Below are 14,247 nucleotides of genomic sequence, written 5' to 3'. Positions count from 1 at the left end.
ATAGTATAAAATATAATGATATTAAACAGTTAAATATATTCATTTACTTCTGCAATACTGCCGCATCTTTTCATTTTTTATTCATGTGAGATTAATTTTTTATCCTTTACAAATCAAAATGCAAAGATAGTATTAATTTCACTACTGGCAGATAAGGATAATAATTTTCGTAAGACAGCTTAATTTTGTATTGAATATTTACAGTTTGTATAAAAGAGTATATTTATTTTCAGGAGCTTATATCCTATCTAGGCGAGAAATATGGAGGGTAATCGTGTTCAAAAATCCAAACATGTAAACTTGTAAATCCGAATATGCAATCGTGTTGATGTGTGAGACTGAGTATGAATGAGTGTAATTTTGATCGTATATCCGAAAAAACTCTGGGATAAACACTTTAGAGTTGATCCCACAGACCTTCAATCTAATTTTCCCTACAGATGCTTAATTGCAGCTGTAAAATGCTGTTTGTTATTTACATGTAACCTGCTACTATAATACACACTTTCCATCTCTAATCTCTGCATTTGTATTTCCGTTTTCTGAAATATCACGGCTGACATCTTACAAATTGACAATGTAAAGTCTACAAGTTTGTCGAATTTTGAATGACAATATATGGAAACAGTGACGTCACTGATAAAAAAAAAAGGCTAGCTCCGGGTAAAGGCATGCCGTAATCGCCGGAATAGGAACGGAATAAATAAAAAAAAAATATTAGGTAGTACTTATATTATAGTAGGTGGTACTTATAATCATATTATCTCTGGATAACAACATTTCATAGAAAGTATTATTTTTCGGAAAATTATATTATGAGATTGGTGTACATTTTATCAAGAGAATGTATAAAAGATGCGAGTGAAGAATTCGATCGGCTTCAGATATCCTCTTAGAACTGAAAAAAAATTACATTTAATGACTTTGTTTGAATACACGTGTATAAAGATATATACGCATTTTTCTTCATAGGCGTCGGAACCGAGGGAGGGGGGGGGGTAGGGGGCTCACCCCCCCCCCCACTTTTTTTTGCCAAGTTAGACCTAACCATTAGGAACATAGCTACAGGGAGGGTTCAGCCCCCCCCCCCCCCCAACACACACATACTTTTCCCTCGCAACAAACAAAATTGTTCCTTAAAAGACCTAAAAGAGAATGAAATATTAATAGTGATATTGAAAATTGAAGTCATAGTAGGTACATGTATACTAGCACCCCCCCCCCCCCCACCACCACCACCAACACGGATTAGGAATTTCATGATTTGGGGAAAAAATTGGGCAGGTAAGATTAGAGTTATAGGTATACACCCCCCCCCCCCCCCGGATTAAGATTTTAGATTTTCATGATTTTGGGAATTCTTGTCAAGATTTCTTATGATTAGTTTAGCCCCCCCCCCTTTCAAGTTGCTTCCGACGCCTTTGTTATTAGAGTACATGAAACAAATTGTTAAAGTATAGGCCTCGGCTGAATTAAGAAAATATCTCCAAATGCATCCTTATCGCTAACACAAAGTTGTGACAAGCTCCACCCCCACCCCCAACACCCCCCGCAAAAAGTTACACGGGGTCGGCCAGCTGAGTTGCAAAGTTATCGATAAGAAAAACAAACTATTTAAAGACATTGTTTTTGAGAATGTGAGAAGCGACACCCTCTTTTAAAAAAATGAATAAAAATTCCAAAGATAAGGTAAAATGTCGTGAAATTAAAATGTGTATAAATTATTTTAAGAAATGTTTCTTTGCATTGTCGGCAATATATAGGGAAAAAAGCCTATCATGCAGGTAAAAATTGGCATTTTTTAAAATTATTTCAAGCAATAATTACGCAAAATGAGTATGACGTCCCGAATGTCGGTTCAATACAGACTCACTTTGTGAAGTTGGTTGATTAAAAATTTTCTGGAGAGCTATTATAATACAACTTTACAGCCACTTATGAACTAGCTGCAGGTCTGTAGCTCCCGGTCTGAAAAAATTCAGATGGACTACCTTGAAGCTACAGTGCCTCCCATAGTAAAACTTCAATTTACGGCGCACAAAAATATGCGCTAGTTTTTTGTTATCATTGAAGATTGTGTTATTATTTATATTTCACTTACACTACGAAAAAAAGTATAAATACAAGTAAAGTAACATAAATTTTTTCGCGAAAAATTACCAAATCTTGGCAGGTCGTTTATTCTAACTAATTCGGAAAATAACAAGAGTAAGGATGTCAATGTGACAGCAAACCGGTTTTCTTTTGTGTGAACAGTATCCATAATCCATTTGTCAATCCTGAATTGATTAAAACTACCTATCCAAAGAAATGGGGTATTCTATATGCAATGTTTTTGCCCAAGAATGACTAAGTTCAACACCTGATATTTTTTCATAAATTATCAGAAATCAAAAATCCTAGCAAATAGCATACCTCTGATATATGTATAATTGATCTGCAAAAGAACAGCTTCCTATCTTGAAAACTGTTCGAGGAGTTATCGGTACAATAAGGGTACCTTTTTGACAGCCACTCGCCCGCTCGCCATTTTTACCATTTAAATAATCGGAAACCCGGTTAAAGATTATCTCTCAAAATTCTTAGAATTCAGAAGCAATGGAGTTACATGGGACCTCACGGCGGTCTTAACCCCATGCCGCTCAAAATATATTTACCCCCTTAGGAAATTTCTTGATCCGTCTCATTTTTAGAAAAGAGTACGTATTACCTTATATTCCAGTTTAATTACATGTCAGATTTTTTTTTAAGAGAAACAAGATATTAGGCATTCCTTTTATAATACCATGAGAATTATATTACGGAAATTAGCGCATTCTTCACATCGGCGACGATTTTTTTTCTTCATGAACCTCTTCCTGTTTGGTCCAGTTTCAATCATACCTCATTTTCTTTTTCTAAATATAATTCCGGTGTTTTCGATAGAAAAGGTGTCGTTCATTAAAAGCTTATTGCAACAGTTTAGCTGAATTTCGTCCATTCCGGCGATTACGGCATGCCTTTTCCCGCAGCAAGGCAGATGCCATATAAGGTCATGTCAAAATTCGACAAACTTGTAGACTTTACATCATGTCAGATGTGCTATTGCCGAGCCTGAAGTTACAAATGCAGAAACTACGGATTAAAAGTATGCAAAGTTGAAGGTTTAATTAACTAATGTAAACAATAAAGTTGCAAAATGTGCATCATGCGAAGGAACTGAGTCAAATCTTACACGTGTTTATACCCGAGTTTTATAGGTTACACGATCAGAATTACACATATTCATACTCAGGCTCACACATCAACACGATTGCATATTCGGATTTACAAGTTTACATGTCTGGATTTTTGAACACGATTACCCTCCATAGAGAAAGCACGTTTATCTTGTTTCTTGTAAGCCCATCCTCTAGTACATTAACATTAGAGCCATTTTAACAGGAGCTTGGACTTTGGGTAGGTTTGCCAAAGAGCACTGTGACGTAGGCCTCTCTATTTCATTAATTGCTGGCCATTCAGCTATGGCTCTTCGAAATCAACAAGATTTTTCAGTTTTGCTTTTGAGCTACGATTACGCAATCTGTGTATATTTCACCAGAAACCAGCGTCAAATTTAACTTGTTTTGACGCAAGAAAAAAGATAGTTACAGTCCAGGGTTTTGTTAAAATGGTTCTATCATCATGTATTGGTGTAAACTTACTTGTGCGGGGGAGGGGGCACATATGCATGTAGGATATCAAGTACATGTAGTCCGCGCTAAAAAAAAAATGTAATGTATATGACAGCCCATCCAACCGTCTCCATACGTCAATTTATTCCATATTAATATAAAAATAACATGTAAATCAGAAAAGAGACATAAGCATGATAAATGTCTATCTCTATGGTCAGGGTATTTGTGTTCGGGATCGAGATTACTGAAATCACTAACAACATTCCTAACGTAAACAACAAGATGTTTGCCGACATAACACTAGAGTCCGTAACGTTTAGATCTAATTGGAAGAAAGAAAGGTAAAACTGAATAATTAATAGTGATTTAAGGAATTGGTTATTTTGAAAATACCTTTGTGTTTCAAAATTTCGAAGTTTTTCTAATTTATTTCTTCGTTTTCTGTACCCACATGTAGATCCCTTGCTAGCAGTGGATGTCAAACTTCTGAGCTGGTTGTGGAAGAAGTTGCATGTCAGTCAGTTAAATACAAAACTGTGAAGGTAAAATACATCCCCTCTTTATCATCTGGTTTTTGTGACAGCAAATTTTTAAGATATACATTACTTAAACAGTTAAAATGAAAATTATCTACATTTTGTGTCTATAAATATCATGTGTATTAAATCCTGGGGAGTTTATGATGTCAATAACTCAGTTATACTATTAAAATAAGAGAACACTAAATGGCAATTTAATGTATCAAAATGATATGAAAGATATGAATTATCACTGTCATCTTATATCACTTGTGTCTGTCTGTTAGTAGGTTTCTGGGGCATAGCGACAAAACATACCATTATATTAACATTTATGTAATTCAAAGGAGAAAATGAAACACTCTCTGATATTTTGTTGACTGATTTTTTTTTGTCTTACTGACAAAATGAATTGATTTTTGGATGGTTACATTATCATATATAAGGAAGCTAACTGAAAAGCATTAAATAAAAGGAAGAAAAGAACAATTTGTTACCATAATAAGTAAAAAAATAAGTTTTTGAAAAAAACGCCAGTACATTACAAGAAATAAGCATATTTTTTGTGTTACAACAAGTCTACATCGATTAGTTGATGATAATCATTCATTTATGTGATTGAATGTGTCTTTTGTACTGCATGCTTGTTTTGTATTCAAAGCAACTAAAACAAAATATACATTATACCAGTATTCAAGTTTTTACAAATTACAGATTAATGATCGATCTTACGATTTCTGTTTTTTCAAGACTCAAACAGAGGATGACAGTGATAAGTTCTCAGGCTTTGCAGATGACAACTCTGGTCACCTTGCCGAGTTTTTACGAAGAGTTGAGCCGGCCATGCATAAACAGCTCGAAATGAACGTCAAGAGTCATGCTTTTGACGGTATGTTGGGCTCTTCTTCCTAATTTAACACAATAATTATCTGAAATGCTTACTGAATTTACATACATACAATTTTAAAACTGTCTGCTTTACATACATACAATTTTAAAACTGTCTGCTAGATTACGAGGTGACCTGGGACGAGAGTTCCTCCACAATGTCTTCTATCCACAAACTCACAAACGCTGCTCATGATGGACAGGTAAGGGACCTATGCATGTATTGAGTAGGATATTATTAAAAAGGCAGTTTTAATGGTGCAGATTTTATAATAAGATGAGGATGGGGATTTGTGTACTTTTTGATCTAGTTAAATTTTCAAAAGAATCTTGACAATAAAAGATTGTCTCCTTTTGTTTAGTTTCAGATTACTGGACTGTCTTGGAACTCAACTGGAGCAGTCATTGCAGCTTCGTATCCTTTGAGTCATTAACACAGTATATCTAATGACATTTATTGTCTATTTTAAATATACATTTATTTAGTTTTTCTGGAGTATGTTTTGAGAACATTCAACTTTCCTGTAAGGCAGCGAAAAGATGTCCATAATGCCAATTCAGCTTGTCTACAATGTTATTTGATATCTACTGTACACAGGGTTATAAAAAATTTTCCCATTTTGAATATATCCTAACACAGTTGTGGTTTAGGAGTGGAAGCTTTCAGTTTTCAAGTATCCCCATTTTGATTTACCCACTCTTAATTACGGCAAGTAGGGCAAACATTGGATCTAAAAGAAAGATGATTTCATAATTTCTATATTCTTGATGAGTCTGTCTTTTTGGTTTGACTTTGCTATATTCATTTCCATCTTAGTAAAAAAAAATAGCGTTTTGTCGTTATTCTGTATTCAGCATTGCTTTCCTTACCTAACTGAGCTACGGACGGTTTGACCATGAGGACTGGTGTACCCACAAGACGTCATTATGTACTTGGAATTTAGAGCGCCGAAACCTGGACGAAAACAAGCCAGACACAGTGCTGGAGGTGTCGAGTTGTCTGATGTGTACTGCCTTCCACCCCTCTAACCCCGCCCTCATTGCCGGGGGCACCTACAATGGTGAGGGATGGACATGTGTCACTTTATAGATATCTGTAATCTCCATGTCAGAAAAAAATTGTGTGAATTATGCTTAATATATAAAAATCAACTGAAATTTGGAAAATTCTCTAATTTTAAATGTATATAAATAATACTGTAGCATGTTTTTACAGCAACACCTCTTTCTAAATTTACAACTTAAATTGTACCAGGTTTTGCCTTGATAAGAATTAATAATCTTATCAAAATATTCCAAGCTGTTTTATTCAATGAGTCATTTAGAATATTACACCTTCAATATTTTTTTCAGGTGTGGTAATTGTGTGGGATTTAAGTCGAGAAGATGACATGGTGTTAACATCATCTGGTATTGGAGATGATTCGCACAGGGAACCAGTTTCAAAGGTCACATGGGTACCAGACACATCATCTCTCAAAAAGAACAAATATTTGGTAAGATTGATACATAGTCAAAGTAATTATTTTTCAAATATGCTTAAAAATTCACCCATATATATTCTTCTTGAATTCAGCTGGAATTCTGAACTCCCTGAAAAAATTACATTTGATTTGATCCAACTTCATAAACAATGAATGCTTGTGGTTTCAGCTTGTCAGTGTTAGCAGTGATGGTAAAATGCTTGTGTGGAAAATGGACAGAAAGACCAAACAGATAGAACTACATGATGGGTATTGAGTTTTCCCTACGTTTTCTTTCAGACCTCTAATAGATACCTAAATTATCTCAAAACAATTATACTGTAGAAGCACATATTTTCATTGGGTCGAAAATTCGTTGTTTTTTAACCAAATAAAATTCTGTTGGCATTTAATTTCCTCTTATCGTAATTTCTTTGTATTCATTAATACTTTGGTAAAAAATTCGTGGATTTAATTTCATTGATTTTTACTGCCAACGAAAATAACGAAACTAAATCCTCAATGAATATTTCTGCTTCAACAGAATTGCTGCTAAATTTTATGATTGTCAACAGAAATCACATGAATTAATTTTTTTGCCAGATTTGTTCTGATGAACATGAACCTCCCCACACAGTTACGTAAATCTCGAACCATGCGAGGAGACAAGGAAGTGGGCGTCACTTGTATATCGTACAACAACGAAAACAAGGACAGTTTTATCATTGGTTCAGAGCCAGGGGCGGTGTTTAAATGTTCCATGTCAGCAAACGGGGAGCAACCTGCAGGTAAAAAAAGTGGATAGCTTTTTCTTTCACTTTCCCCCTTTTTCTTCCTTTTCTATTTTTTTTGAGCTCTCTTTCTTTGGGTTCTGTTTCTGGGTCTCTCTCTCTCTCTCTGTATTTCTCTTTTTTCCCTTTTATCTCTCATTCTTTAACTGTGGCGCATGTACAATATAGATTACCTTTCGTTTGATATGCTTTGAATTAATCTACACACACTTTTATAAAAGATCAAATCAAAAGTGTTTGAATGAAGAAAATTTTAAGTTGCCGATAATCTTAGAGTAGAGAAACCATTATACCTTTCTGAAGAGAGGTGTCTATATAATGTTTAGATGGCGGTGAAACATATAGAATCAGGGATGGTAAGGATGCAATGTTCACACCAACATGTATTTAACATAGAATGTACCACAACATGTGCGGATCCAGAAATTATTTTCCAAAGAGGTGGGTTGGGGGAGGGGGGTCGAAGTGATATCTAATTTTGCAAAGGGGGGATTGGGGGGGGGGGGGGGTGGTGAGGTATCTTTTTAGTAATTTTACTATGTAAATTTAAGAATGAATTTTCCAGTGGGGGATTCGGACCTCCCTCCCCCACCTAGATCCGTGCATGTGCCATATTATTCATATGAGTGATTGTATTGTAGTGTATAGATGTATATTTGATAATGAGAGAACTGCTTTGATGTAAATAATACTGTACCTGTACCTGTTGTTAGAATTAGAACATTTGTACATACCTCATTAAAGAAGCAAGTTTAAATTCTAAAAAAAAAATAAGTTTAGATTAAGAAAAAATTAGGTGGGTGGGGGAAATAGATAGCTTCTTTTTAGGAAAAGAAAACTGTATTGAAATATTAGAAAAAGTCAAGAAAATTGTTGAATATGAGTTGACTAAGTACTAGATAAAAAATTTCAAAAATTATCATCAAACATCTGCATTAGATCCAACACTGAAACATGCACTTATAAATCATTTTAATCTTGCTTCCTTATATGTATGTTACAAAGACTTTCAGCATATATTTGTGTACTATATTGATGTTTATGACAACTTTAGTAATTTGTGTGTACATGTTTATATAATATTGTAAATTTATCTGAAGAACTTGATTCATCATCCCTTTTTATTTTTAAAGTTTCAGGCACATTTCTTTAAAATATACAGAATTTTTTCACATATTGTAATGTGACATGACCGGCGATGTTTTCCTTTAATGTTGTCTGTACAATAACTAAATTACAGAACGCTTTTTAAAGGGCGGTCCTTATGCAAATGATCAACACTGTACAATAACTAAATTTTAGAATGCTTTTTTAAAGGGTGGTCCTTATGCAAATGACCAAAACTGTACAATAACTAAAATAAATAACACTTTTTTCAGGGAAAAACCATTTTATTTTTAGAAATAAACAAACCAGCAATGACAAATGAAAATAAATGATTATAAAAAAAGCCTATGGTTTAACAAAATTTATAGTTATAGTGATTAAAATTATGGGACTTTTTTGAGGTCATAAGAACAGCAAAATTTTTATTTTATAAAATGAATTTTTTAACCAAGGCTTCACAAATTAATAGGAAAATATGTGTAAGGTAGACAAAAAACGTTGTACATGTACATACATGTATCTATTTAGGAATTTACATTACAAAAATTTCTGCTTTTAAAGCACGGTTCATAATGAAATGCCTAAATTAATTTTTAGGTTCTCGGTTATAATGCAATTTCATCATCTAAATGTACATTTTGTTAACTCGTTATAACTATAATGAATTATGGATTCAGAAGAGTATATTGACAGATCCCTATAGGACTTAGCTGTAACAAATTTTAATAGTGATGGTGTATGTATTTCTGGTGATGGAAAGTATTTTGCTTTTACATGTAGATGTCACAGCTTGTCTTCAGATGACTCTAATTAACCATGGTTGTGCAAATCTACCGGTAACATACATTATGCCTAAGTACATGTATTAAGCTCTGCTTTTGTTCCATGTTCCTTCTAACGTCTGACTCTTCAGCCATCTTTTCATTCATTTGATCAACAATTTTCATTTGATTAATTAGTTTAGGAAAAGGGGAAATGCACATATACATGTATACTGTGGTTTCATTAATATTCAAGGGTATCATTTTTTGTGGATAAAGTGAAAATCACAGTTTCAAGGATACGTAAATTCCTGGCCAATGACCCTATCAATACAAAGTTTTAATAGAAATTGCACTTCAATGAACACTTTATTTCGAGAATCAATTTAATAACGAAATCCACAAAAATTGGTATTCAATGAATATTGATGAAACCACAGTATGTAGGAATAAGGAATGAAGTTTGTATTTCAGCATAGTTTTCTATATTGGGTTTTTTGTTACCACGCATTTCATTTCACTTAAGGTTTTCTGATTCTCAGCCTCAAAGTATTTTTTTCATCTTAACAATGTTATTTATCCTTCAAACTTTATAAATAAAACAAAAATAAAAATTTGTTATGGTAACCATGCAGGCCACAATGGATATAATGGAATAGATATACAGGAACATAGAATATATACATAGAATAAGGAATTTTAATACAGTCAATCACCTTAAACCATGACTAGAGAGGCTCAAGTAAAGCAATGTAAAGTCAAATGAATAAAAGTTAGTTTACAGTGAACCAAATTTATTTCATGATGACTTTACTCTGCAATTTATTTGTGATGAATTGGTCTGTGAGGACTAATTTTTATGACTGAGCATAAATATATAAATACATGTACAAGATATATGAGATGACTCATTCACAGCAAGAAATATTGGGAATAAGGAAGATCTCACAAGTTTCCTACAAATTTCTTGCTGGCAAAAATCGGTGGTTTTCCTGGAAGTAAAATATTTAAGAAGTTTGATGCAAATAACTCGATCTAAAAAAAGGCTAGGCAAATTTTCAAGAAATATCAAGATGGTATTTGCTGAGCAGAGTTTCATATTTAAAAAAATCTTATTTATATTATAAATTGTTTTGTTGTCTTTTTTTTTGTAGGCAATATAATTTCATCCATTCAGTTGAAATCCCCAGTGACCTTTACGTACGCCCACCATTATGGACCGGTGTATTCTGCAGAGTTTTCTCCCTTTCACAGGAACGCTTTCCTGACTAGTTCCATGGATCAAACACTACGACTGTACAGCATGCTACAGGTATCTCTATACCTAATCCCTTTTACAATGCACAATTGACTCCATTCTCCAAATCCTTCTCAATATTTTAGAATTGACCTTTAGATTTATAGACCAAATGGATTACTTGGTGAAAAAATTGCTATTTTAACTACTGTCAAACAATAGTTTACATTGATTCAGAAGTTTATGGGACTTGAAGATTTATTTCAAATATTAATATTAGCATGTGCCATAAGTTACTGTGGAATCATTAGATTTCGTGATGGCTCAATTTTTGTGGAATTCGTGGGTACCTCTCATCCACGAATTAACATCCCTCACGAATTAATAAATTAGGGCTATAAAGTCATATTCCTTTTGTATGTATACGAAAATACACGAAATTACATCCCTCCGTAAAATTTAAGCAATCCACGAAAAATGGCCCCCATGAATTTCAATGATTCCACAGTATATATAGAGTGCTGTTTGGAAAAAAAAGATGTTTCAAAATTTTATACAGGAATCAATTCACTGTATTCACTTTATTCAGAAACAACCCATCATGACTTTAGAGCCCGGTGAGGGGGTTATCTACTCAACGAAGTGGTCCTTCAGCCGGCCCGCATTGTTTGCTGCCACCACCGACACCGGCCTGTTGTTACTGTACGACCTGACACAGAACCAGCCGGTCCCCGTGTATAAACTGGAGGCTGGGGGACTGATGGGGAACAATGCTCGGGCACCTGTCCTCACCTGTCAGTTCAACCAACATCAGTAAGTATGATTATCAGTCCAACCAACATTAGCAAGTACAATGATCAGTCCAACCAACATCAGTAAGTACAATTATCAGTTCAACCAACATCAGCGAGTTCAATTATCTGTTCAACTAACATCAGTGAATACAATTATCAGTCCAACCAACATCAGTGAGAACAATTATCTGTTCAACTAACATCAGTGAGTACAATTATAAGTCAACCAACATCAGTGAGTTCAATTATCAGTCCAACCAACATCAATTAGTACAATTATCTGTTCAACCAACCTCAATTAGTACAATTATCAGTCCAACCAACATCACTGAGTAGAATTATTTGTCCAACCAACATCAATTAGTACAATTATCTGTTCAACCAACCTCAATTAGTACAATTATCAGTCCAACCAACATCACTGAGTACAATTATCTGTCCAACCAACATCTATGAGTACAATTATAAGTCCAACAAACATCAATGAGTACAATTATAAGTCCAACAAACATCAATGAGTAGCATTATTTGTCCAACCAACATCAATTAGTACAATTATCTGTTCAACCAACCTCAATTAGTACAATTATCAGTCCAACCAACATCACTGAGTACAATTATCTGTCCAACCAACATCTATGAGTACAATTATAAGTCCAACAAACATCAATGAGTACAATTATAAGTCCAACAAACATCAATGAGTACAATTATAAGTTCAACCAACATCAATGAGTACAATTATCAGTTCAACCATCATCAGTGAGTACAATTATCAGTCCAACTTTATACAAATGCTTTCATGGACTGTGACTGAAGTGGCATCGCATTCTATAATTCTTCAGTAAAATTCGGGTTGACATGTCGTATCAACCCGAATTTTACCGTAGAGTTGCAGATCTGCAGCAAGTAATAATTCGTTGCGTTTCTTTTGAGAGACTTGAGAAAGGGTAGGGTTTTTAAAAAAATCCGATCTTTAAGATGCATAAAGTCACGAGAACACCAACTTGTATAATTTACTACTTATCCAAAATAGGGATAAAAATATCTCGAAATTAGTTTTTGGTCTAGTGGTCCAGTGAACATGAAATCAGCATTTTTACTGGATCAGCTATTTGCATAACTTAAATATAAGACATGCAAAATAAAACAGACCTTCTTCAAAACAACAAAGTAATTTTTAATTTCAGCAGTGATTGTACTTAGATGTGTATATGTGGTTTCAGTCTGTTTTAGGTGGTATGGGGCATCTGTCGACATTAATGTGGATTAAAGTACCGGTACATTATGATTAAAATACTTTCACCGGTTTAAAATTTTCAAATTGTACCATAGTTAACTCAAAAATACATTGTAAACATTTTTGGAAACGTAAACATTCTAAAAGCCTCAGCGGAATTCCAACTCATGACCGATCCATAGTGAACTTTCTAATTCACTGCGCTACGCTGTTAGAAAACAGTTTTTGGAAAGAAACTACATGTATTTATAACATTATATTTTATTTTACTGTTTTATTTCGATGAATAATACGTCACAACATGGAGATGTCCCATATACCACCTTAAAATTGTAATCGCACTTGCAGTTGCTATGGGTACTGCTGAAGTATATTAAAAAACGTATTACCCCTGTAAAAATTGTGGCTTCAATAAACCGTAAGAATGATTTTCGTTTCAGAAACAATCTGATCGCCACCGGTGATGCCATGGGGTGTATTCAAGTGTTCCGAATCAGTGACAGCCTCAAAACGCCGCTGTCACGTGACCTGGAGATTCTGGGAGATTTAGTAGACATCACTACCGAGTCCTAGCTCCTTCTCAGCAGAGTACTGTGATATTGATTGATTAAAATCCGTCCTCTCAACTCAATTATTTGTAGTTGGATATTTTGAAAATTTGATAAAAAAAAAACAATCAACAACCAAAACACATTTCGTCCATTACGTGAAAACATGCGGTTTCGATCGCAGAATGAAGGGTCAGAAATGTAATAGCTGCGTTGTGCCTCTCAGTAGAATAGCTATTAAAATAAAATTTACGTTATTTTGTCGTTTTTTAACCGGGTTTTCCAACGGAAAAATCCGGTTATTAAAATGGTGAATATGGCGGGCGGGCGGCTGCCAAAAGGGTACCCTCATTGTACGGATAACTCCTCCTATAGTTTTCAAGATAGGAAGTTGTTCTTTTGCAGATTAATTGTACATATATCAGAGGTGTGTATTTTGCTAGGATTTTGATTTCCGATAATTTATCGAAAAAATACTAGCTTTTGAACTTAGTCATTTTTGGCAAAATATTGCATATAGGGTACCCTCATTGTACGGATAACTCCTCCTACAGTTCACAAGATTGGAAGTTGTTCTTTTGCAGATCAATTGTACATAGGGTATATCAGAGGTGTGCATATTGCTAGGATTTTGATTTCTGATAATTTATGAAAAAAATACCAGCTTTTGAACTTCGTCATTTCTTGGCTAAATATTGCAGATAGGGTACCCTCATTGTACGGATAACTCCTCCTACAAGTTCTCAAGATAGGAAGTTGTTCTTTTGCAGATCAATTGTACATATGTCAGAGGTGTGCATATTGCTAGCTAGGATTTTGATTTCTGATAATTTATGGAAAAAATTCCAGCTTTTGAACTTCGTCATTTTTTGGCAAAATATTGCATAAAGGGTACCCACATTGTACGGATAACTCCTCCTACAGTTCTCAAGATAGGAAGTTGTTCTTTTGCAGATCAATTGTACATATATCAGAGGTGTTGCATATAGTGTACTCCATTTCACTGGATACGGGTTGACATGGATTATGGATACAGTTCACATAAAAGAAAACACGGTTTGCTGTCACATTGACAGCTTTTCACTTGTTTTTTTACTTCAATGGCGTAGATCTATATTAAAAGAAAATCATACATCTGAATTGACACAGAATATGATTTATAGTCATAAATAATAATTAAAATTATCAATTAATTGTAATAAATATCGTAGGTAGAATTGTGACTTCTATATGATCAACTGAGT

The 14,247-nt window shown here is 34.1% G+C and overlaps 1 protein-coding gene across 2 annotated transcripts; it reads left to right on the top strand.

Moving 5' to 3' along the window:
• The first annotated feature begins 3,854 nt into the window (after window positions 1–3,854).
• LOC128182385 (cytoplasmic dynein 2 intermediate chain 2-like) lies at window positions 3,855–13,138 on the top strand. 2 transcript variants are annotated; one of them, XM_052850991.1, is made up of 13 exons: window positions 3,855–3,997; window positions 4,114–4,198; window positions 4,925–5,063; window positions 5,186–5,265; window positions 5,425–5,477; window positions 5,942–6,123; window positions 6,416–6,558; window positions 6,716–6,795; window positions 7,129–7,313; window positions 7,643–7,672; window positions 10,339–10,496; window positions 11,011–11,234; window positions 12,896–13,138. In XM_052850991.1, the coding sequence occupies exons 1-13, from the start codon at window positions 3,855–3,857 to the stop codon at window positions 13,026–13,028; spliced, it is 1,635 nt and encodes a 544-aa protein (XP_052706951.1). In that variant the 3' UTR covers window positions 13,029–13,138. The 2 variants fall into 2 exon arrangements, with proteins under 2 accessions (XP_052706951.1, XP_052706952.1); XM_052850992.1 differs by lacking the exon at window positions 7,643–7,672 and having other exon boundaries at window positions 3,912–3,997.
• Window positions 13,139–14,247: the final 1,109 nt, after the last annotated feature.

The sequence above is a fragment of the Crassostrea angulata genome, chromosome 4, assembly GCF_025612915.1.
Source record: "Crassostrea angulata isolate pt1a10 chromosome 4, ASM2561291v2, whole genome shotgun sequence".
In the NCBI taxonomy this organism is placed as follows: domain Eukaryota; kingdom Metazoa; phylum Mollusca; class Bivalvia; order Ostreida; family Ostreidae; genus Magallana; species Magallana angulata.
The sequence above is the reverse complement of the archived record's forward strand: the minus strand, read 5'-3'. Positions and strand labels throughout refer to the sequence as shown.

What these genes read in the sequence shown, in the direction of transcription:
- LOC128182385 (XM_052850991.1), top strand. Translation starts at nt 3,855, where the DNA reads ATGTCTATCTCTATGGTCAGGGTATTTGTGTTCGGGATCGAGATTACT. An exon ending in GACTGTACAGCATGCTACAG is followed by an intron (nt 10,497 to 11,010) that starts GTATCTCTATAC and finishes CACTTTATTCAG; the next exon opens with AAACAACCCATCATGACTTT. An exon ending in TGTCAGTTCAACCAACATCA is followed by an intron (nt 11,235 to 12,895) that starts GTAAGTATGATT and finishes TTTTCGTTTCAG; the next exon opens with AAACAATCTGATCGCCACCG.